Source organism: Oncorhynchus mykiss, chromosome 11 (assembly GCF_013265735.2).
Source record: "Oncorhynchus mykiss isolate Arlee chromosome 11, USDA_OmykA_1.1, whole genome shotgun sequence".
Taxonomy (NCBI): Eukaryota; Metazoa; Chordata; class Actinopteri; order Salmoniformes; family Salmonidae; genus Oncorhynchus; species Oncorhynchus mykiss.
The window spans coordinates 37,053,258-37,078,665 of record NC_048575.1 but is presented as its reverse complement, the minus strand read 5'-3'; the positions used below and the strand labels follow the sequence as shown (position 1 = coordinate 37,078,665).

Here is a 25,408-nt window from a genome sequence, read left to right as displayed (position 1 = left end):
CCCAGATCGAGGGAGATTATCAGTGGTCTTGTAGGTCTTCCATTTCCTAATAGTTGATTTCTTCAAACCAAGCTGATTACCTATTGCAGATTCAGTCTTCCCAGCCTGGTGCAGGTCTACAATTTTGTTTCTGGTGTCCTTTGACAGCTCTTTAGTCTTGGCCATAGTGGAGTTTGGAGTGTGACTGTTTGAGGTTGTGGACAGGTGTCTTTTATACTGATAACAAGTTCAAACAGGTGCCATTAATACAGGTAACGAGTGGAGGACAGAGGAGCCTCTTAAAGAAGAAGTTACAGGTCTGTGAGAGCCAGAAATCTTGCTAGTTTATAGGTGACCAAATACTTATTTTCCACCATAATTTGCAAATAAATTCATCAAAAATCCTACAATGTGATTTTCTGGATTTTTTTTCTTCTCATTTTGTCTGTCATAGTTTAAGTGTACCTATGATGAACATTACAGGCCTCTCATCTTTTTAAGTGGGAGAACTTGCACAATTGGTGCCTGACTAAATACTTTTTTGTCCCACTGTATATGGATATATATATTTACCAAAAATATATGGGGGATTGGAAATGATGCAGACAATTACATTGATGGAAGCAACAATCTTTCCGCAATATTAAGCTGATCCACCCCTAAAAAAAACTAAAACATTATTGGGCACAGACAACAGCACAAAGGGCAAGCAGGTAGAGACAACACATCACGCAAAGCAGCCACAACTGTCAGTAAGAGTGTCCATGATTGAGTCTTTGAATGAAGCGATTGAGTTAAAACAGTCAGTCCCGTTTGAGTGTTTGTTGCAGCTCGTTACAGTCGCTAGCTGCAGCGAACTGAAAAGAGCAGCGACCCAGGGATGTAGGTACTTTGGGGACTGTAATATTTGTGTTGTGGAGAAATGACCAGGCAGGAGACGGGAGTACAGTTAGTTTTCGCTCTACAGTTCCCGGCACCCTAGTGCGCATGTGCATTTTCTATTAGGTGTAGTAACGTAACACTGCCGCAATACATTACTGCTTAGTAACAGCATAGTAACTAATATAAACAGATGTAGATCCCAGAAACTACAGGGACCTTTAGCAGAATGTCACTGGCAGAACGGGTGTTGTATGTGGAGGATGAGGGCTGCATTAGGCATCTCAGATAGGGGGGAGTGAGGCCTAAGAGGGTTTTATAAATAAGCATGGGTGGGTCTTGCGACGGGTACAAAGAAATGACCAGTTTACAGAAGAGTACAGTGATGTGTTCTATCAGGAGCATTGGTGGCAAATCTGATGGCCGAATGGTAAAGAACATCTAGCTGCTCGAGAGCACCCTTACCTGACGATCTATAAATTATGTCTCAGTAATCTAGCATGGGTAGGATGGTCATCTGAATCAGGGTTAGTTTCAGATTATGGAATGTTGAAAGGATGGATAATAAAGTAATAAGGTAGATATTAAATCAAATGTATTGGTCCATGTTTCAGTTGCATAAGTAATCAGACTATGATTTACAAAATAAAGTAATGATTTGGATATGTGCCCAATGAGTGTTGCCAGCACAACAATCTTTGAAATCAAGTTTGAGTTGAGTCACATAAAAGGAATGATTAGATTCTCTACCCCCTTCAAATGAGATTTTAGCAAAATATTTTCCTCACTACTGTTATGGATGCATACAATGTATCTTTTTGAATGCAAGAAAATGAAGGGAAAAAAATAGAATGAAGCATTCCAAATACGGGGTGGTATTGAACTTGACGGGCATCAGAGACCCCCTCTACAGACGTCTGATGACGACGTGTCTGACAGCATTTTGCCCCACAAGCGCAGTGCAGAATGGATGCAGAATGAGAAGCAATATTTTCAGATAGTACCTTATCCAGTGCACGACACGCTTTCCAGAAGGTTTCTCTCTGACAAGTAGCATTTTTTAAAATTAATTCATGAAGATTTGAAAGAGATGCTTTACTTGGAGGCGGTGAATTATTCACTTTGAGGAAGTGAGAGGAAAAAAAGTCGACTTGGTCAACTACTGTAGCTACATCATTAGCCTGACATAATTTGAAGAAAATACAGCATGCATGCTGTGTTTCTGTGGATCACGCTGACATGGAATTTCATCGTTTTCTGACCACCTACAGACAAAATATGGATAACTGCGCCTGCATCAACAAAAATGGAGAGGAAAACACACTTTGTTTTGGGGAGAGAACGAAGGACAAACACCGTTAACTAGGTAGCTTGCTACCCGATACCGAGGCTTGGATGTTGTCGTTTTGTCAGGATAGTTATCTAAAACATGAACAACGTTACAGCAGTGTAAAGCCCTGGCTTCATTGTATGTCGCTAGCTAGCTGGGGACACTAGCCAGCCACCTCACTAGCTAGTTAACTCGTAGCAAGCCAATTGCAAATTGTTATTTCAGCTGGCTAGCGTACTTGTTAGCCTACTAGCTAGCTAGATGGTTTATTATTGGACAGAAGCCTATTACAGTAGCTAGGTATTGACTGCTGAAGAGTGGCAGTCAATACAGCTGTCTGTTCAGTGTGCCAAGTTATTCTATAGTAAATACCTTATAGTACCTTATCCTTAAATGGCACTGATAATGATGTAGTGAGCTATCTACTCCATGGTGCAGCACAGCCATAATTGTGCCAATTTATCAGATTTGACTGAACCTAGCTTGAAAGTGGTTGGCACTTCACCAGAAGGGCGATTACATGGTTTTAAACAGCATTCTACAAATGTTTGTGGAGAATTTCAGAGGAACATAACATAAAACTTGATTGACAGCACTGAAGTCCACCTCTTCGTTATGCGTCTTTCCTCCTTCCTGGCCGTGTTCAGGCCTGCTTTCCCCCTTATCCTGGGGCTCTCTTTGGGATGCAGCCTGAGCCTGCTGATGGTCTCCTGGACCCAGGGAGACACATTTGACTCGTGTGGAGATGAACTGGGCAATAGGGGTCTCTTCCTGGGCAGCAACAGGGGAGACCCCCATGGGGACCAGAGAGGTGGTCCTGGGAATGAGGACTTCCAGCCACGCGTCATACCATACCACAAGGACCCCAACAAACCACACAAGAAGGTCCTCAGGTGAGCATTTTGGGATGGATGCACAGAGGAATAACACACCCTAGCCTAACACTAGGTTTCACAGATAAGAGTTTGCAAATGGGCAGGTTTTTCACGTAAAATGGATACCAAACAAAATCCATTGATTTCAAAGTTTAACAAAGCATACAACTCTATGCACAATGATTACTTTTAACAATTTACACAGAGAATTCTACAAGCACATTTATTGGAAGAAAGGTGCAGATGCAAAGTTTTGTAACAGAATTTAGGTAAAATCTTCCTCTGTTTTTAATGTGACCACGTTATCCAAAAATTCATAAATATCTTCTCCAAATTAAGATATAAAGTTGTCTGCAGAAGGAATGGGGTGTCAGCTATGACTTGACACCTTGAGTTTGAAAATATCTCTTTAGGTTATTGAACTACAATAAGTGAAGTGGATTTACACCCAGTAACATAATTGCCGTAACATCATTTTATCATGTGTCCCTGATCTATACTACACAGAAATGCATAATTATGGATATGAATGTCATTCCCTTCACGGTGATGTATCCTGAATAGGTACACACAGGTAGAAATATGCAATATCCTCCTTTATGCATATTTGAGTATTATTCTACACACTGGCTATTATTTTAATGAGCTCCGCCAACAAACAAGACCAAATTTGGTTGGTCTGGACCCGACCAATCATAGATGTTTATGTTTCACAAGTTTGGACATCAAAGTACAGCCGAGTATATAAGTCGAGTATAGTTCAGAAGAGTATAGTTCAGTACAGTGTACTCAACTCTAGTGTTCTCTACTTTGTACTGTACTCTACTCTCCTGACAATCTACTCTACTCAACTGTGCTGTACTTTGGAACTGTGTGGCGCAGTGGTTTAAGGCACTACATCGCAGTGCTAGAGGCGTCACTACAGACCCGGGTTTGATCCCGGGATGTATCACAACTGGCTGTGATTGGGAGTCCCATAGGGCGGCATACTATTGTCCCAGCGTCGTCTCGGTTAGAGGAGGGTTTGGCCGGGGTAGGCGCTGAAATCCAGGGCAGACTGACCGATTTGATAACAGAATTTAGATTTTGAAAGACTTAATAATTCATATACAAAATTGGTATCAGTAAAAAAACTAACTAATTGATAGGTCTACCTTGATAGTTCTGTGAACTTTCATTGTCCTCCCTTCACATGAGGGAAAGAAATTAGACAATATCTTAAAAGATCTGTGGGTTTTTGGTAAAGGAATTTCAAGGCACAAGGCAACGTTTCTTATACTTACAGAAGGCAGAAAAAAGTGTGTATATTAGTTGCCAGGGGTATTTACTTCAATATTATTGTTTTTGTAATACCTTTTAAGACTTTCTGGTAGATGTTTTCTAAGACCCCTTTTATCTGTTTGACAAATCAAAGAATTTAGCTTATTGCATATATATATATATATATATACAGTGCCTTGCGAAAGTATTCGGCCCCCTTGAACTTTGCGACCTTTTGCCACATTTCAGGCTTCAAACATAAAGATATAAAACTGTATTTTTTTGTGAAGAATCAACAACAAGTGGGACACAATCATGAAGTGGAACGACATTTATTGGATATTTCAAACTTTTTTAACAAATCAAAAACTGAAAAATTGGGCGTGCAAAATTATTCAGCCCCTTTACTTTCAGTGCAGCAAACTCTCTCCAGAAGTTCAGTGAGGATCTCTGAATGATCCAATGTTGACCTAAATGACTAATGGGGATAAATACAATCCACCTGTGTGTAATCAAGTCTGCGTATAAATGCACCTGCACTGTGATAGTCTCAGAGGTCCGTTAAAAGCGCAGAGAGCATCATGAAGAACAAGGAACACACCAGGCAGGTCCGAGATACTGTTGTGAAGAAGTTTAAAGCCAGATTTGGATACAAAAAGATTTCCCAAGCTTTAAACATCCCAAGGAGCACTGTGCAAGCGATAATATTGAAATGGAAGGAGTATCAGACCACTGCAAATCTACCAAGACCTGGCCGTCCCTCTAAACTTTCAGCTCATACAAGGAGAAGACTGATCAGAGATGCAGCCAAGAGGCCCATGATCACTCTGGATGAACTGCAGAGATCTACAGCTGAGGTGGGAGACTCTGTCCATAGGACAACAATCAGTCGTATATTGCACAAATCTGGCCTTTATGGAAGAGTGGCAAGAAGAAAGCCATTTCTTAAAGATATCCATAAAAAGTGTTGTTTAAAGTTTGCCACAAGCCACCTGGGAGACACACCAAACATGTGGAAGAAGGTGCTCTGGTCAGGTGAAACCAAAATTGAACTTTTTGGCAACAATGCAAAATGTTATGTTTGGCGTAAAAGCAACACAGCTGAACACACCATCCCCACTGTCAAACATGGTGGTGGCAGCATCATGGTTTTGGCCTGCTTTTCTTCAGCAGGGACAGGGAAGATGGTTAAAATTGATGGGAAGATGGATGGAGCCAAATACAGGACCATTCTGGAAGAAAACCTGATGGAGTCTGCAAAAGACCTGAGACTGGGACGGAGATTTGTCTTCCAACAAGACAATGATCCAAAACATAAAGCAAAATCTACAATGGAATGGTTCAAAAATAAACATATCCAGGTGTTAGAATGGCCAAGTCAAAGTCCAGACCTGAATCCAATCGAGAATCTGTGGAAAGAACTGAAAACTGCTGTTCACAAATGCTCTCTATCCAACCTCACTGAGCTCGAGCTGTTTTGCAAGGAGGAATGGGAAAAAATTTCAGTCTCTCGATGTGAAAAACTGATAGAGACATACCCCAAGCGACTTACAGCTGTAATCGCAGCAAAAGGTGGCGCTACAAAGTATTAACTTAAGCGGGCTGTATAATTTTGCACGCCCAATTTTTCAGTTTTTGATTTGTTAAAAAAGTTTGAAATATCCAATAAATGTCGTTCCACTTCATGATTGTGTCCCACTTGTTGTTGATTCTTCACAAAAAAATACAGTTTTATATCTTTATGTTTGAAGCCTGAAATGTGGCAAAAGGTCGCAAAGTTCAAGGGGGCCGAATACTTTCGCAAGGCACTGTATGTATATTTTTAAAAATATTTTTTTGTTGTGCCCTTTCATTTGACATGCTCCTATGAACTTGACATGTTTGTACTCATGGATACTTCTACATGGAAATGACCAAAAGGAAGACACTGCTTAAAAATATATGCAGAGCTATTGGATCTCTTTTATGAAATCCTCTTTAATAACTGTTATAAAAAATAATGCACCCCAGTGCGAGGCATATGAATGGTGTTTTCTGGGAACTAACGCTTATGTAACCCGCTAACATTGCCAAATTCGTCATCGATATGTGAATGACGCAAATCATGACTTTCGCTGCAGATGCATCACACGTTGTTTCAAAAGGAAGGCCTTTATAGGCCACTGTCTGTTTGATTCTCACAAATTTACGTTGTTTGTTCACCCATTTTTAAACGTCTTTTATCTGTTCGTACTGGGTCTAAACCACTCTGATTCATATGACGTAGAATATGTCGGCCTACACTTTTAGGGAACATTTCTTAGGCTATATGAAAGTTGTTAAAAAAGGAAGGAGAAGAAAGAGATGGCCAATGCTATTAGACCTCTACTGACATTTCACCCCTTGATAAAGATTTGTTTAAAAAGCCCATGGGCAATTCCATGTAAAGAACCCTGGCTTGAGTACTAACGTGAAGTTCATAGGAGCCCATCAAATTTGGTGTCAAATGAAAGCTAAGAGTCTATATTTGTTTAGATGTAAAGTCCTCTGTTTTTGGGACCTGAGTGTTTCTGGTGCCGGTTCCGACCGACATTTTCATATATAAATCGATATGTGGACACCATAGATCGAAATGGCTTGCATTGAGCGGTAGCCCTGATTCTCACAGACACAGGAGTATGTCTCTTCTGCCTGTGTGAAGCAGGATGTGAAATCCGATACCACTTGAAGCGGGGATGTCCCTCCTACCATTTCATTCTCTCTTCCTACTGTCCATCAGAACTCTACATCACAGCCACTAGCAAAGCATATGTCTGGAATCCTTACATTGTAATGCAGCAGGAGGGAGTGGTTTTGTCGCTGTAGCACATTCAAACAGCGATTTATAGCCAGTCATTTAAATAGTAGATTAATATGAGATGAAAGGCAAGTTCCTAACGAGTTCAGGAAGCCAAGCTATAGCTCAGTGAGACGTTCACTATGATAGGGGCAGACGTTTTGATCAAGACAGATCTTTAGAAAATATGCACCTTATCTCTAACACTAAATATACGTACAGTACCAGTCAAAGGTTTGGACACACCTACTCATTCAAGGGTTTTTCTTATTTGATTTGTTTTACTATTTTCTACATTGTAGAATAATATTGAAGACATCACAACTATGAAATAACAATCATGTATAAAACAAATATTATGGAATAATGTAGTAACCAGAAAAGTGTTAAACAAATCCAAATATTTTTTATATTTGAGATTCTTCAAAGTAGCCACCCTTTGTCTTGATGACAGCTTCGCACACTCTTGGCATTCTCTCAACCAGCTTCATGAGGTAGTCACCTGGAATGCATTTCAATTAACAGATGTGCCTTGTTAAGTTAATTTGTGGAATTTCTTTCCTGCTTATTGCGTTTGAGCCAATCAGTTGTGTTGTGACAAGGTAGGGCTGGTATACAGACGATAGCCCTATTTGGTAAAAGACCAAGTCCATATTATGGCAAGAACAGTTTAAATAAGCATAGAGAAACAACAGTCTAAACCACTATTAAAGGACACCAATAAGAAGAAAAGACTTGCTTTGTCCAAGAAACACGAGCAATCGACATCAGACAGGTGGAAATCTGTCATTTCGTCTGATGAGTCCAAATTTGAGATTTTATGGTTCCAACCGCCGTGTCTTTGTGAGACGCAGAGTAGGTGAACGGATGATCTCCGCATGTGTGGTTCCCACCATGAAGCATGGAGGAGGTGGTGTGGGGGGTGTTTTACTGGTGACACTGTCAGTGATTTATTTAGAATTCAAGGCATACTTAACCATCATGGCAACCACAGCATTCTGCAGTGATACGCCATCCCATCTTGTTTGCACTTAGTGGGACTATCATTTGTTTTTCAACAGGACAATGACCCAAAATACACCTCCAGGCTGTGTAAGGGCTATTTTACCAAGGAGGGTGATGGAGTGATGCATCAGATGACCTGGCCTCCACAGCCACCCAACCTCAACCCAATTGAGAAGGTTTGGGATGAGTTGGAACGCAGAGGGAAGGAAAAGCAGCCAACCACATATGTGGGAACTCCTTAAAGACTGTTGGAAAAGCATTCTTCATGAAGCTGGTTGAGAGAATGCCAAGAGTGTGCAAAGCTGTCATCAAGGCAAAGGGTGGCTACTTTGAAGAATCTCAAATATAAAATAATTTTGATTTAACACTTTTTTTGGTTACTACATGATTCCATATGTGTTATTTCATAGTTTGGATGTCTTCACTATTATTCTACAATGTAGAAAATAGTACAAATAAAGAAAAGCCCTTGAATGGCGCAGCGGTCTAAGAAACTGCATCTCAGTGCAAGAGGTGTCACTACAGTCCCTGGTTCGAATCCAGACTATCACATCTGGCCGTGATTGGGAGTTCCATGGCGTCATTGTAAATAAGAATTTGTTCTTAACTGGCTTGCCTAGTTAAATAAAGGTTAACTAAAAAATATATATAATAATAAAATATACAAATTGAAAAATGAGTAGGTGTCCACACTTTTGACTGGTATTGTATATATTAAAATATCGTCTATGTCTCTCAATCATTGTAATGTGGTTGACCTTAATCTAAATGACAATTATAAAAAGTTCAAATTCACCCAGAGCCCTTAGATTGTGTGAAAAAGCCGCACTTAACCGTTGCACTTGAATCATTCCCACGGTGAATGGCTAAGCCCGCTATGCTATGAAACCATACACTATTGCAGAGACTTTGATATTACTAGCCACAATTGATATGGTGAAAACAATGTGTGGGGAGGCAGAGGCATAGACACTCACATCAATACCTTTGTCAGATAACACTGTGAAACTAATAATTGATGCTATACAGTGCCTTGCGAAAGTATTCGGCCCCCTTGAACTTTGCGACCTTTTGCCACATTTCAGGCTTCAAACATAAAGATATAAAACTGTATTTTTTTGTGAAGAATCAACAACAAGTGGGACACAATCATGAAGTGGAACGACATTTATTGGATATTTCAAACTTTTTTAACAAATCAAAAACTGAAAAATTGGGCGTGCAAAATTATTCAGCCCCTTTACTTTCAGTGCAGCAAACTCTCTCCAGAAGTTCAGTGAGGATCTCTGAATGATCCAATGTTGACCTAAATGACTAATGATGATAAATACAATCCACCTGTGTGTAATCAAGTCTCCGTATAAATGCACCTGCACTGTGGTAGTCTCAGAGGTCCGTTAAAAGCGCAGAGAACATCATGAAGAACAAGGAACACACCAGGCAGGTCCGAGATACTGTTGTGAAGAAGTTTAAAGCCGGATTTGGATACAAAAAGATTTCCCAAGCTTTAAACATCCCAAGGAGCACTGTGCAAGCGATAATATTGAAATGGAAGGAGTATCAGACCACTGCAAATCTACCAAGACCTGGCCGTCCCTCTAAACTTTCAGCTCATACAAGGAGAAGACTGATCAGAGATGCAGCCAAGAGGCCCATGATCACTCTGGATGAACTGCAGAGATCTACAGCTGAGGTGGGAGACTCTGTCCATAGGACAACAATCAGTCGTATATTGCACAAATCTGGCCTTTATGGAAGAGTGGCAAGAAGAAAGCCATTTCTTAAAGATATCCATAGAAAGTGTCGTTTAAAGTTTGCCACAAGCCACCTGGGAGACACGTGGAAGAAGGTGCTCTGGTCAGATGAAACCAAAATTGAACTTTTTGGCAACAATGCAAAATGTTATGTTTGGCGTAAAAGCAACACAGCTCATCACCCTGAACACACCATCTCCACTGTCAAACATGGTGGTGGCAGCATCATGGTTTGGGCCTGCTTTTCTTCAGCAGGGACAGGGAAGATGGTTAAAATTGATGGGAAGATGGATGGAGCCAAATACAGGACCATTCTGGAAGAAAACCTGATGGAGTCTGCAAAAGACCTGAGACTGGGACGGAGATTTGTCTTCCAACAAGACAATGATCTAAAACATAAAGCAAAATCTACAATGGAATGGTTCAAAAATAAGCATATCCAGGTTTTAGAATGGCCAAGTCAAAGTCCAGACCTGAATCCAATCGAGAATCTGTGGAAAGAACTGAAAACTGCTGTTCACAAATGCTCTCCATCCAACCTCACTGAGCTCGAGCTGTTTTGCAAGGAGGAATGGGAAAAAATGTCAGTCTCTCGATGTGCAAAACTGATAGAGACATAACCCCAAGCGACTTACAGCTGTAATCGCAGCAAAAGGTGGCGCTACAAAGTATTAACTTAAGGGGGATGAATAATTTTGCACGCCCAATTTTTCAGTTTTTGATTTGTTAAAAAAGTTTGAAATATCCAATAAATGTCGTTCCACTTCATGATTGTGTCCCACTTGTTGTTGATTCTTCACAAAAAAATACAGTTTTATATCTTTATGTTTGAAGCCTGAAATGTGGCAAAAGGTCGCAAAGTTCAAGGGGGCCGAATACTTTCGCAAGGCACTGTAGCTAGAAATCAAGTGAAAACTCTGAGTGAACGACTCAAACTCCCCACTTCATGCTCTCCAAATGGATATTAGCTGTTAGGGCTGAGATGCATTGACCTTTGTTCGCTACATGTCATGGGATGCTATTCAGGAGGACATATTTTTTGGGGGGGCTCACAATTCCCGAGCATGAAATGGCACATGGGATGTTCAGGGTGCTGCATGGCTATATTAACGAATAACAGATTCCATGGGATTGAATGGTGGGCTTTTGCACATATGGGGCTCCATCTATCACGGGATGGCGGGCAGGCCTCTGCACGCGAGTTATGAATGCGTCTCCCTCTGCTATATGGACGCATTGTATGATGCACACACTGAGCTATAATGGAGATACACCGAGAGCAACTGGCGGAAAAAGAGCTGAGCGCAGAACTGATATACGCCCCAGGTAACTTCTATTGTAAACTACTTCGTGCACACCTGTTCGCAAAACTAGGTGGAGATATGGGATCAGAGCAGGACAATGTTCTATTTCACACCGAGGCTTGGTGGTTATCGAGGAGAAGTGTTGGAAAGATCTTTTGAATTGAGAGGGGAACTGTCATTCGTAATGGATGTAAAAAATATATATATATAAAAAAAAGACTGACTCTGTGTAAACAAATAAAATGTCTCATTGCCTATGTAACAGACATTTGGGAAACTGACTGAACTGAACGCAAGCATGCAAGGGAAAAACAAAAATTCTACAGATGAGTGACTGAATCGGCTAAATCCATTTGACTGTGATCCTGGCTCCGTGAGCTTGCCGGGAAGTGAAATCGAACAGCTGATCGAGCTGTCATGTGGCCGCATTCACGGGTCACTATGGAGGAGTTTTGGATCGGACTCAAAGGGAATACTTTGAGTCCACCCCTCATCACTGTCAAACGCTCCTTCTGCGAGCAGGCCTTTCTAATCGACCTGGCCCGGGTATCCTGGAAGGATATTGACCTCATCCCGTCAGTTGAGGATGCCTGGTCATTCTTTAAAAGTAACTTCCTCACCATCTTAGATAAGCATGCTCCGTTCAAAAAATGCAGAACTAAGAACAGATATAGCCCTTGGTTCACTCCAGACCTGACTGCCCTCGACCAGCACAAAAACATCCTGTGGCGGACTGCAATAGCATCAAATAGCCCCCGCGATATGCAACTGTTCAGGGAAGTCAGGAACCAATACACGCAGGCCAGCTTTTTCAAGCAGAAATTTGCATCCTGTAGCTCTAACTCCAAAAAGTTCTGGGACACTAAAGTCCATGGAGAACAAGAGCACCTCCTCCCAGCTGCCCACTGCACTAAGGCTAGGTAACACGGTCACCACCCATAAATCCATGATAATCGAAAACTTCAAGAAGCATTTCTCAACGGCTGGCCATGCCTTCCTCCTGGCTACTCCAACCTCGGCCAACAGCTCCACCCCCCCCCCGCAGCTACTCACCCAAGCCTCCCCAGCTTCTCCTTTACCCAAATCCAGATAGCAGATGTCCTGAAAGAGCTGCAAAACCTGGACCCATACAAATCAGCTGGGCTTGACAATCTGGACCCTCTATTTCTGAAATTATCCGCCACCATTGTCGCAACCCCTATTACCAGCCTGTTCAACCTCTCCTTCGTATCATCTGAGATCCCCCAAGGATTGGAAAACTGCCGCGATCATCCCCCTCTTCAAAGGGGGAAACACCCTGGACCCAAACTGTTACAGACCTATATCCATCCTGCCCTGCCTATCTAAGGTCTTCGAAAGCCAAGTTAACAAACAGATCAGCGACCATCTCGAATCCCACCGTACCTTCTCCGCTGTGCAATCCGGTTTCCGACCCGGTCACGGGTGCACCTCAGCCACGCTCAAGGTACTAAACAATATCATAACCACCATCGATAAAAGACAGTACTGTGCAGCCGTCTTCATTGACCTGGCCAAGGCTTTTGACTCTGTCAATCATCATATTCTTATCGGCAAACTCAGTAGCCTCGGTTTTTTTAATGACTGCCTTGCCTGGTTCACCAACTACTTTGCAGACAGAGTTCAGTGTGTCAAATCGGAGGGCATGTTGTCTGGTTCTCAGGCAGTCTCTATGGGGGTGCCACAGGGTTAAATTCTCGGGCTGACTCTTTTCTCTGTATATATCAAGATGTTGCTCTTGCTGCGGGCGATTCCCCGATCCACCTCTACGCAGACGACACCATTCTGTATACTTCTGGCCCTTCCTTGGACACTGTGCTATCTAACCTCCAAACGAGCTTCAATGCCATACAACACTCCTTCCGTGGCCTCCAACTGCTCTTAAACGCTAGTAAAACCAAATGCATGCTTTTCAACCATTCGCTGCCTGCACCCGCACGCCCGACTAGCATCACCACCCTGGATGGTTCCGACCTAGAATATGTGGACATCTATAAGTACCTAGGTGTCTGGCTAGACTGTAAACTCTCCTTCCAGACTCATATCAAACATCTCCAATCTAAAATCAAATCTAGAGTCGGCTTTCTATTTCGCAACAAAGCCTCCTTCACTCACGCCGCCAAACTTACCCTAGTAAAACTGACTATCCTACCGATCCTCGACTTCGGCGATGTCATCTACAAAATAGCTTCCAATACTCTACTCAGCAAGCTGGATGCAGTTTATCACAGTGCCATCCGTTTTGTCACTAAAGCACCTTAGACCACCCACCACTGCGACCTGTATGCTCTAGTCGGCTTGCCCTCGCTACATACAGTGCCTTGCGAAAGTATTCGGCCCCCTTGAACTTTGCGACCTTTTGCCACATTTCAGTCTTCAAACATAAAGATATAAAACTGTATTTTTTTGTGAAGAATCAACAACAAGTGGGACACAATCATGAAGTGGAACGACATTTATTGGATATTTCAAACTTTTTTAACAAATCAAAAACTGAAAAATTGGGCGTGCAAAATTATTCAGCCCCCTTAAGTTAATACTTTGTAGCGCCACCTTTTGCTGCGATTACAGCTGTAAGTCGCTTGGGGTATGTCTCTATCAGTTTTGCACATCGAGAGACTGACATTTTTGCCCATTCCTCCTTGCAAAACAGCTCGAGCTCAGTGAGGTTGGATGGAGAGCATTTGTGAACAGCAGTTTTCAGTTCTTTCCACAGATTCTCGATTGGATTCAGGTCTGGACTTTGACTTGGCCATTCTAACACCTGGATATGTTTATTTTTGAACCATTCCATTGTAGATTTTGCTTTATGTTTTGGATCATTGTCTTGTTGGAAGACAAATCTCCGTCCCAGTCTCAGGTCTTTTGCAGACTCCATCAGGTTTTCTTCCAGAATGGTCCTGTATTTGGCTCCATCCATCTTCCCATCAATTTTAACCATCTTCCCTGTCCCTGCTGAAGAAAAGCAGGCCCAAACCATGATGCTGCCGCCACCATGTTTGACAGTGGGGATGGTGTGTTCAGCTGTTGCTTTTACACCAAACATAATGTTTTGCATTGTTGCCAAAAAGTTCAATTTTGGTTTCATCTGACCAGAGCACCTTCTTCCACATGTTTGGTGTGTCTCCCAGGTGGCTTGTGGCAAACTTTAAACAACACTTTTTATGGATATCTTTAAGAAATGGCTTTCTTCTTGCCACTCTTCCATAAAGGCCAGATTTGTGCAATATACGACTGATTGTTGTCCTATGGACAGAGTCTCCCACCTCAGCTGTAGATCTCTGCAGTTCATCCAGAGTAATCATGGGGATCTTGGCTGCATCTCTGATCAGTCTTCTCCTTGTATGAGCTGAAAGTTTAGAGGGACGGCCAGGTCTTGGTAGATTTGCAGTGGTCTGATACTCCTTCCATTTCAATATTATTGCTTGCACAGTGCTCCTTGGGATGTTTAAAGCTTGGGAAATCTTTTTGTATCCAAATCCGGCTGTAAACTTCTTCACAACAGTATCTCGGACCTGCCTGGTGTGTTCCTTGTTCTTCATGATGCTCTCTGCGCTTTTAACGGACCTCTGAGACTACCACAGTGCAGGTGCATTTATACGGAGACTTGATTACACACAGGTGGATTGTATTTATCATCATTAGTCATTTAGGTCAACATTGGATCATTCAGAGATCCTCACTGAACTTCTGGAGAGAGTTTGCTGCACTGAAAGTAAAGGGGCTGAATAATTTTGCACGCCCAATTTTTCAGTTTTTGATTTGTTAAAAAAGTTTGAAATATCCAATAAATGTCGTTCCACTTCATGATTGTGTCCCACTTGTTGTTGATTCTTCACAAAAAAATACAGTTTTATATCTTTATGTTTGAAGCCTGAAATGTGGCAAAAGGTCGCAAAGTTCAAGGGGGCCGAATACTTTCGCAAGGCACTGTATTCGTCACCAGACCCACTGGCTCCAGGTCATCTACAAGTCCATGCTAGGCAAAGCTCCGCCCTATCTCAGTTCACTGGTCACGATGGTAACACGTGCTCCAGCAGGTGTATCTCACTGATCAACTCTAAAGCCAACACCTCATTTGGCTGCCTTTCCTTCCAGTTCTCTGCTGCCTGTGACTGGAACGAATTGCAAAAATCGCTGAAGTTGGAGACTTTTATTTCCCTCACCAACTTTAAACATCTGCTATCTAAGCAGCTAACCGATCGCTGCAGCTGTACATAGTCCATGGCTGAATAGCCCACCCAGTTTACCTACCTCATCCCCATACTGTTTTTATTTATTTACTTTTCTGCTCTTTTGCACACAAGTATCTCTACCTGCACATGATCATCTGATCATTTATCACTCCAGTGTTAATCTGCTAAATTGTAATTATTCACTCCTATGGCCTATTTATTGCCTACCTCCTCATGCCTTTTGCACACAATGTATATAGACTCTTTTTTTTCTCTTTTTTTCCTTCTACTGTGTTATTGACTTGTTTATTGTTTACTCCATGTGTAACTCTGTGTTGTTGTCTGTTCACACTGCTATGCTTTATCTTGGCCACGTCGCAGTTGTAAATGAGAACTTGTTCTCAACTAGCCTACCTGGTTAAATAAAGGTTAAATAAAAAAATAAAAATGAAAATACTGTGCAGTCTCCCTCTGATGTTTAAAACTTGTGGTATGCTGATTCAGTGCATTAAAAACAAATATTGATCCAGGTTTGTTGTGACAGGAGAAATTTAGGTGCACACTGTCGACCATGCCCGCTGACTTTGAGAAGCTCCGACGCGACATGCCTCAAGCAGATCCATCTCATTCGTGGTGGTGAGATAAGGGAAATGATGTCAGACTAATTTGCAACTGACTGTCACAGCCTCTCATTAAATGTATATGATGTTGAGTTGAGAATTACAATCAGAAATACTGTTAGAATGTTTTGCAATTGACTGCCATAGCCACAATAAAAAAATACAAATAAAAAAATTAAGTACATTGTTTTTCAATGAGAATTTTCAGTTATCAAAATGAGGTCGTGGGCCCAAAACCTTTGCGAACCCCTGTCCTAAACCAATTTAGAACTGGACCAGAGAGGACAACCCACCTCTCCAGTCTGTCCAGAAGGACATCATGGTAGACAGTGTTGAATGCAGCACTTAAATCCAAGAGTACAAGGACAGAGAGCTGTTTGGCATCTTTGTTGGAGCTAAGATAATTGACCACTTTAACTAAGGCTGTCTCTGTGCCTTGGGGGGCACGAAAACCAAATGGAACATTTTCAAAAATACAGTTGGCACTTAAAAAGTAATTTAGCTGTTTGAAAATCAATTTCTCCAGAATTTTGTTTTAAGAATGGAAGGTTGGAGATTGATTGAAAACTGCTAAAAGCTAAAGACTAGATGACTTTTCTTCTGAAGGCGTTTCACCATAGCAGTTTGTAGTGCAGTGGGGAAAGTGCCCGTGAACAGGGAGGGATTAACAATAGCTTGCATTTCTTCAGATATGCAATAAAAACTGTTTTAAAGAAGGGGTGGGGTAGGATTGAGAAGGCAGGTAAAATACTTAAGTTGTGATATCACTTTCCTGAGCATGTCTGCGTCAACCAGGGAAAATAACTCCACAGTGCCTTTGCGTGGTAGGCACATATCATCAAACTTCTCATCAGGTCTTGCTTGACTGATACTCAGCCTAATGTTTATTATCTTGTCTCTGGCATATGCTGCAATCTCATCACATTTAGATGTGGAGGAATGTTCACATAGGTTTGCGGGGTTAGGATTTATCAGGCCATCAGTGGTCGAGGAGAGCACTCTCAAAATATTCTGATTATTAGTACTCAAGTTAGGCTAATTTTTCTGTCAGGCATTTCTAGTTGTATATATCGAGTGTACAAAACGTTAAGGATACCTTTCTAATATTGAGCTGCACCCCCCCCCCCCCCCCCCCCGGTCCCCCTTTGGCCCTCAGAGCAGCCTCAATTTGTCAGGGACTGGACTGTACAAGGTGTCAAAAGCGTTCCACAGGGATGCTGTCCCATGTTGACTCCAGTTGGCTGGATGTCCTTTGGATGGTAGACCATTCTTGATACACACAGGAAACTGTTGAGTGTGAAAAACCCAGAAGTGTTGCAGTTCTTGACATAAACTGGTGTGCCTGGCATCTGCTCCTATACCCCGTTCAAAGGAACTTAAATATTTTCTCTGCCCATTCACTCTCTGAATGGCACACATACACAATCCATGTCTCGAACGTCTCAAGGCTTAAAAATCATCCTGTCTCCTCCCCTTCATCTGCACTGATTTTAAATGGATTTAACAAGTGACATCAATAAAGGATCATAGGTTTCACCTGGTCAGTCTATGTCATAGAAAGAGCAGGTGTCCTTAATGTTTTGTACGCTGTGTATAGCCAAGTTGCTCTCTCAAAATATCATAGTGGACCTGGAACTTTGACTTTCTCCACTTCTGCTCTGCCTTTCTGCAATTTCTCTTTAATTGATTAGTTTCCTCACTCATCCAAGGGGCTCTCCGTTTAGATGTGTCCCTTTTCAACCTTACTGGAGCTATGGCATCAATGGCCACCCTTACTTTGACATTAAAGTTATGAACTAAGTCATCACAAGAGGACGGCAGAATGGGTGATGGTGTATTGTTCATACACTCAAAATCTGCAGCAACTTCAGAGGTAAGTTAGCGTTTTGTAGCCCTTTCCTGCAATTAATGACCTAAAGAGACATCTTTGGAATGTTACCAATATTTTCCATAATTTCATAATTAATAAAGATTATAAAATAAAATGACATCAGTGTTTCTCTGTCAAACCCACTGGGGAGCCAGGCCCAGCCAATCAGAATGAGTTTTTCCCCACAAAATGGCTAGATTACAAACAGAAATACTTCTCAGTTTCATCAGCTGTCCAGGTAGCTGGGCCTGCAAGCGAAGAATACGGATGTGAAGGTCCTGGGCTGGCATGGTTCCATGTGGTCGGTCTGCGGTTGTGAGGCCGGTTGGACGTACTGCCAAATTCTCTAAAACGACGTTGGGAGGAGGCTTATGGTAGAGAAATGAACATTAAATTATCTGGCAACAGCTCTGGTGGACATTCCTGCAGTCAGCATGCCAATTGCATGCTCCCTCAACTTGAGATATGTGGCATTGTGTTGTGTGACAACTGCACATTTTAGTGGCCTTTTTTTGTCCCCAACACAAGGTGCACCTGTGTATTGATCATGCTCTTTAATCAACTTCTTGATATGCCACACCTGTCAGGTGGATGGATTATCTTGGCAAATGAGAAATGCTCACAAACAGAAAAATAATATTTTTGTGCATATGGAACATTTCAGAGATCTTTAATTTCAGCTCATGAAATATGGGACCAACACTTTAGATGTTGTGTTTATTTTTGTTCCGTATATATAAATTGTAATATTGGGATAAACTCAAAATGTAGTACATTTCAACTCTACTGCTTTTAAGTCCATAGCCATGTGTGTAAGGTGTATACTTTTGTTTCAAATTAGATTTGTGTAAGACTACCAAGAATCACTCTGTAACCCTGATTTAGCCCACTGCAGTAAAAATGAATAATGTGTTTAGTTTTACCCTATGCTATGGGCAACAAGGTAGTAAAAAATACACTGTGGTGATCAGATAAAGCAACATCAATAATAGAGTATTTGTCAATAGAAATCCCCTTGGCAATAACCAGGTCCAGAGTATGGCAGCGGTTATGAATGGGCCCAGTAACATGTTGGATAAAGTCCATAGAGCTCAAAATATTAATACGTTCAATGGCCTTGGAGTCAGTATCTTTGTCAACATGAATATTAAAATCGCTCAACACAATGAGTGTATCATAGTTCTCAAGGACAATAGACAATAGAGAGAAATCAGTAAAGAAAGTGGGGCAGTGCTATACAGGGGTATAGCTTACCAAAGATCTGTCACAAGCGTGGACAGCAGAGTACAGTAAAGAAAATTAGAGCAGAGTGTAGGTCAGTACTGTACAGTAGAGTTTAGTACAGTAGAGCACACTACATTGCAGTCTCTATGGGGGTGCCACAGGGTTCAATTCTTGGACCGACTCTCTTCTCTGTATACATCAATGAGGTCGCTCTTGCTGCTGGTGAGTCTCTGATCCACCTCTACGCAGACGACACCATTCTGTATACTTCCGGCCCTTCTTTGGACACTGTGTTAACAACCCTCAAGGCAAGCTTCAATGCCATACAACTCTCCTTCCGTGGCCTCCAATTGCTCTTAAATACAAGTAAAACTAAATGCATGCTCTTCAACCGATCGCTACCTGCACCTACCCGCCTGTCCAACATCACTACTCTGGACGGCTCTGACTTAGAATACGTGGACAACTACAAATACTTAGGTGTCTGGTTAGACTGTAAACTCTCCTTCCAGACCCATATCAAACATCTCCAATCCAAAGTTAAATCTAGAATTGGCTTCCTATTTCGCAACAAAGCATCCTTCACTCATGCTGCCAAACATACCCTTGTAAAACTGACCATCCTACCAATCCTCGACTTTGGCGATGTCATTTACAAAATAGCCTCCAATACCCTACTCAACAAATTGGATGCAGTCTATCACAGTGCAATCCGTTTTGTCACCAAAGCCCCATACACTACCCACCATTGCGACCTGTACGCTCTCGTTGGCTGGCCCTCGCTTCATACTCGTCGCCAAACCCACTGGCTCCAGGTCATCTACAAGACCCTGCTAGGTAAAGTCCCCCCTTATCTCAGCTCGCTGGTCACCATAGCATCTCCCACCTGTAGCACACGCTCCAGCAGGTATATCTCTCTAGTCACCCCCAAAACCAATTATTTCTTTGGCCGCCTCTCTTTCCAGTTCTCTGCTGCCAATGACTGGAACGAGCTACAAAAATCTCTGAAACTGGAAACACTTATCTCCCTCACTAGCTTTAAGCACCAACTGTCAGAGCAGCTCACAGATTACTGCACCTGTACATAGCCCACCTATAATTTAGCCCAAACAACTACCTCTTTCCCAACTGTATTTAATTTATTAATTTATTTTGCTCCTTTGCACCCCATTATTTTTATTTCTACTTTGCACATTCTTCCATTGCAAAACTACCATTCCAGTGTTTTACTTGCTATATTGTATTTACCTTGCCACCATGGCCTTTTTTGCCTTTACCTCCCTTCTCACCTCATTTGCTCACATTGTATATAGACTTGTTTATACTGTATTATTGACTGTATGTTGTTTTACTACAACTCTGTGTCGTTGTATCTGTCGAACTGCTTTGCTTTATCTTGGCCAGGTCGCAATTGTAAATGAGAACTTGTTCTCAACTTGCCTACCTGGTTAAATAAAGGTAAAATAAATAAAATAAACATGAGATAATGTACTGCACTTTTCTGTACTGTCCAAACTTGTGAAACAGATTGGTACAAATGTGGTCTTTTTTGGGGGTGGAGCTCATTAGAATAATAGCCAGTGTGTTGAAAGGGGATACCTAGTCAGTTGTACAACTGAATGCTTTCAACTCAAATGTGTCTTCCGCATTTAACCCAACCCCTCTGAATCAGAGATACTTTTGTGTACCTATTCAGGATGCATCACCATGAAGAGAATGACATTTATAATGATGCATTTCTGTGTAGTACATATCAGGGATCCATGATGTCATTCTGTTACCGGGTGTTAATCCACTTCAATAACCATAATATATGTTTTCAAACTCAAGGTGTCATGTCATAGCTGACACCCCACTCTTTGTGCAGACATATTTGAATCATAATTTTGGTTAAATGTAGTCTCTTAAACAGAGGGAGTTTTTACCATCATTCTGTTACCAATTCTGTTTTACATCTGCATTGTATTTTTGTCAAATGTTCCATAGAAATGGTGCATTGTGTATGGTTTGTTTAACTTTGAAATCAATGGTTTTTGTTTGCCATACTTTAAGTATCCAAAAACTCTGATTCTCAGCATCACTCTGTTACTGTGGAATTGACCCCATACAGTTTAATAATCCTACTGTCCTACTAATCGCTTCTCTCCGAATCACCTCAATGCGGATTATTGGCCTGGATAGTTATAATTAGCCAGTTAACCTAGAGGGTCTGAAGAGACCACCATTTGAACGGTCTGTTTTCAGTCAGTCATGGGACAGAATGATTACATTTTATTGAAGTGTCTTCTTTTATGAAAGGCTTAACCTTAACCGTATTTTGATACCTCTTGAATATGACTATGATCTCCTTTGGTCATAGCCTAAATCCTTACATTTTGCAGAGAGTTAAGTCTACACTGTAGAGTTCAGCAATGATATCCAATCCCAGTACCTAGCCATCTGGACAAGAATGGACACTAGGCGCATTCAAGACTTACATTCTTGACAGTCATTTACCAGACGTTTTTAAACCAACTTTACTTATAAGAAAAAATAACATTGTAGTTTACAACATTGTAACAACTTTTTATTAGCATATTGTTAAATAGTACATTAGTAAATGCATAGTAAATCACTCCGTAAGACGGAGCCTGTTCCTTATTTCATCTATGTAATAAAATAAATCACCCAGCTCCGCTCAGTAATGAGTGAGTTTGATTTGAAACAGTGAATGTCCCTCTGAACGCCTCCTCTGTGATCAGGACGCGCTACATCCACACGGAGCTGGGCATCCGAGAGCGCCTCCTAGTGGGCGTGCTGACCTCGCGGGCCACCCTCAACACGCTGGCCGTGGCGGTGAACCGCACCGTGGCCCACCACTTCCACCGCACCTTCTTCTTCACGGGCCTGCGCAGCTCCAAGGTCCCCCACGGCATGACGGTGGTGGCCCACGGCGACGACCGGCCCGTGTGGCTGATGTACGAGACGGTACGCCACCTGCACCAGCACTATGGCTTGGACTACGACTGGTTCTTCCTGGCCCAGGACGACACCTACATGCAGGCCGAGAGGCTGGCCGAGCTGGTGGGCCACCTCAGCATGGGACAGGACCTCTACATGGGCCGGTCAGAGGAGTTCATCGGTGGGGAAGAGAGGGCCAGGTACTGCCACGGGGGTTATGGCTACCTGCTCTCCCGCAGCCTGCTGGCCCGCCTGCAGCCCCACCTGGACACCTGCCGCAACGACATCCTCAGCGTCAGGCCTGACGAGTGGCTTGGGCGCTGCATCATCGACTACCTGGGTCTGAGCTGTGTGGAGGTACACCAGGTAAAACACACAGCTAAAACATCATTATTATAAAACATGTTTATAGAGTTGTTCAATAACGATTACCAGTCTTTAAATCAATGCTATGTCATCATGATTTACAGTACTTTGACTACACCCATCAGTTGTCTTACCTGCGGGATGGCTAACATTTCCCTCCCCGCTGTTTGCATGTTACTTACAGGACATGACATATCGCTCCTTTGAGCTGGGGAAGAAAGCAGACCCAGAGCGAGAGGACAGTGCCCAGTTTAAGAATGCCTTCACAGTCCACCCTGTGTCAGAGCCCAGCCTCATGTACCGCCTGCACAAACGCTTCAGCCAGATCGAACTGGACTGGACCTACCTACAGATACAGCAGCTGCAGGTTGATTTTGTTTAATGGAATCAGATGGGCTTTCTGTATGGTTCTGGCTGTTTGAGGAGTCGGCACTGGTGTTGGTTTGACTGGTCACGGGTCCAGTGTGCAAATGTTCAGTTTTCCTACATACCTCACCAATTTCTACAAATATCTACGCCTGGGCAGACATTTCTGTCTGATCCAATATTTAGGCATTTAACAGTGACCAAACCGTTTTGTGAGGATGTGATGTTTGAAATTCCAACATCAATTCATTCTAAATTTACCTGCTAATGTCATTTTGTAAACAATCCGTCAGTTTAAAAGTGTGAACTTTGTAAATCAATTCAATACAACTTTATTTATCTACTCGGGCAATTAAGAATCAAATCACACAAAGTCCTCCACATAGAAAATAGCCTACAGTATACAACAAGCATCACATGATTCCCTAACGCAATACACCCCTCATACAATACATACATAAACAATATACTACGCTTGCAATATTGCTTATAATAAGCTTTGAGAGACGCTGACCAAGAAGAATGTCAACCCATTACAGTTAAACCTTGAATCAACTACCCTCAACATTGTTGATAAATATCCTAGTATTGAAGAAATAAATCTTTATCAAAAGCATCTTAACATGTAAACATGGTTGTGTCTTTTGTCCAGGTCCAGATCAACAACCTGAGTGAGTTGACCCCAGAGGGTAAGGTGGGGGCCATCTGGCCAATCGGGGTCAATCCTCCCTTCATGCCAAAGACTCGTTTCGAGGTCATCAACTGGGAGTATTTCACCGAGGAGCACATCTACTCATGCTCCGACAACGCCCCCAAGTGTGAACTGCGTGGTGCCAACTGGGCCGACGTGAGCGCCGTGCTGGAGACGGCCGTGAAGCACCTCAACGAGCACTACCAGCCCCAGCTGCGCTTCAAGAAACGCCGCCTGCTCAACGGCTACCGGCGCTTCGACCCCACCCGGGGCATGGAGTACGTGCTGGACCTGGCCCTGGAAGCCTTCACACAGAAAGGTCACAGCCAAGTCATCACCAAGCGGGTCAGCCTGCTCCGCCCCCTCAGCACCATTGAGATCATCCCCATGCCCTATGTGACGGAGGCCACCCGGGTGCAGGTCATCCTGCCCGTCACGGTCCGCGAGCAGGACTTTGTGGGTAACTTCCTGGACATGTATGCGATGAACACGCTGGACACGCACGACAATGTCCTGCTCACCTTCCTGTTTGTCTACGACCCCTTTGACGCCCAGCGCGTCAGCGAGTCAGACGTGTTCGCCGGCATCAAGGCCATGATCGGCGAGGTGGAGAAGCGCTACGATGACTTGAGGATCCCCTGGATCAGCGTGAAGACGGAGGTGCCCTCGCAGGTCAAGCTGATGGACATCATCTCTAAGAAGCATCCGGTGGACACGCTCTTCTTCCTGGCCTCGGTGTGGACCGAGGTCAACGCCGACTTCCTCAACCGCTGCCGCATGAACGCCATCAGCAACTGGCAGGTGTTCTTCCCCGCCCACTTCCAGGAGTTCAGCCAGACCATCTTGTACCGCGACCAGCAGACCATGGCCTCCTTCCCCGCCGAGGCCCTGCGCGACGGACGCTTCGACCGCCACGTCTTCGAGGAGGCATGCTTCTACAACGCCGACTACATGGAGTCGCGCACCAAGATGGCCGCTGACATCCTGGACGACGACGAGCTGCTGGAGAGCATGGACGTGTACGAGATCTTCGTGCGCTACTCGGGCTTGCACGTGTTCCGGGCGGTGGAGCCGGCACTAGTGCAGAAGTACGTGCGGCGGGCGTGCAACCCGCGCTTCAGCGAGGACATCTACCACCGCTGTGTGCTCAGTAACCTGGAGGGCCTGGCCTCGCGGTCGCATCTAGCCATGGCCCTGTTTGAGCAGGAGCAGGCCAACAGCACTTAGGGCGTCTAGTGGTACTTTTCCACTGAAGCACTGGTGTCACTCCAGGCTTTTTTCAGGGACAGGCCTCAGAAGGCAACATCTTTGGGCCAAACACAGGTGCAAAGCCTGACAGTGGAAATGCACCATAGGTTTACCATCTAGAATGACTTGATACCTTTGGCCTTCTTTATGAACCTGAACCACACCGCCTAGACTTTTGGACGAGGCATATTATGGGATGTTGAATCTCTAAACGGATCCCTAAGGACCAAGAACCCATGTGCAATCTTAGGCCTGTAAAGACTGAGGAGTGATGTTACAACGTGTGTTCCTGCAAACTGCGTGCAGGCTGGCAGAACTCTGTGCTTTCACTCCAATGGTAGCCCAAGGGGAGCTTCTATCGGTAGGTGATGAATGAACAATGAGCCTTGAGAAAACTGGCATGAGCCATACGTCTTCCTTCATGGCTGTGCTGAATTATGATTCTAATACTGGATTTAAAGAGAAGCCATTGAGTGTATGTGTATTTTCTTTCAATTGACACTTAGTTTTCTTAGTATGTTTATCCCATAGAGAGTGTGATTTGTTTCATGTGGTTTGTTTAATTCCCTAGACAGATAGGGTCTGTTTTTTTTCTACGGATATTAAAGGCAGATGTCGCTTCTGGACTCTTTTCTGATGTTATTTTGGAATCCCAGACCTAGCTATTTCCTTTGCTAGCTACAGTATCT

General features: G+C 43.0%; 1 protein-coding gene across 1 annotated transcript; it reads left to right on the top strand.

The window, feature by feature from the left end:
• The first annotated feature begins 1,759 nt into the window (after positions 1-1,759).
• On the top strand, positions 1,760-25,345 carry LOC110535648 (chondroitin sulfate glucuronyltransferase). The gene is made up of 4 exons (XM_021620761.2): positions 1,760-3,081; positions 21,850-22,414; positions 22,599-22,781; positions 23,433-25,345. Exons 1-4 carry the CDS (start codon positions 2,804-2,806, stop codon positions 24,696-24,698), a joined length of 2,292 nt encoding a protein of 763 aa, XP_021476436.2. The 5' UTR covers positions 1,760-2,803; the 3' UTR covers positions 24,699-25,345.
• The last annotated feature ends 63 nt before the right edge of the window (positions 25,346-25,408 follow it).

What these genes read in the sequence shown, in the direction of transcription:
- LOC110535648 (XM_021620761.2), top strand. Translation starts at nt 2,804, where the DNA reads ATGCGTCTTTCCTCCTTCCTGGCCGTGTTCAGGCCTGCTTTCCCCCTT. An exon ending in CCACACAAGAAGGTCCTCAG is followed by an intron (nt 3,082 to 21,849) that starts GTGAGCATTTTG and finishes CTCTGTGATCAG; the next exon opens with GACGCGCTACATCCACACGG. An exon ending in GCTGTGTGGAGGTACACCAG is followed by an intron (nt 22,415 to 22,598) that starts GTAAAACACACA and finishes TGTTACTTACAG; the next exon opens with GACATGACATATCGCTCCTT.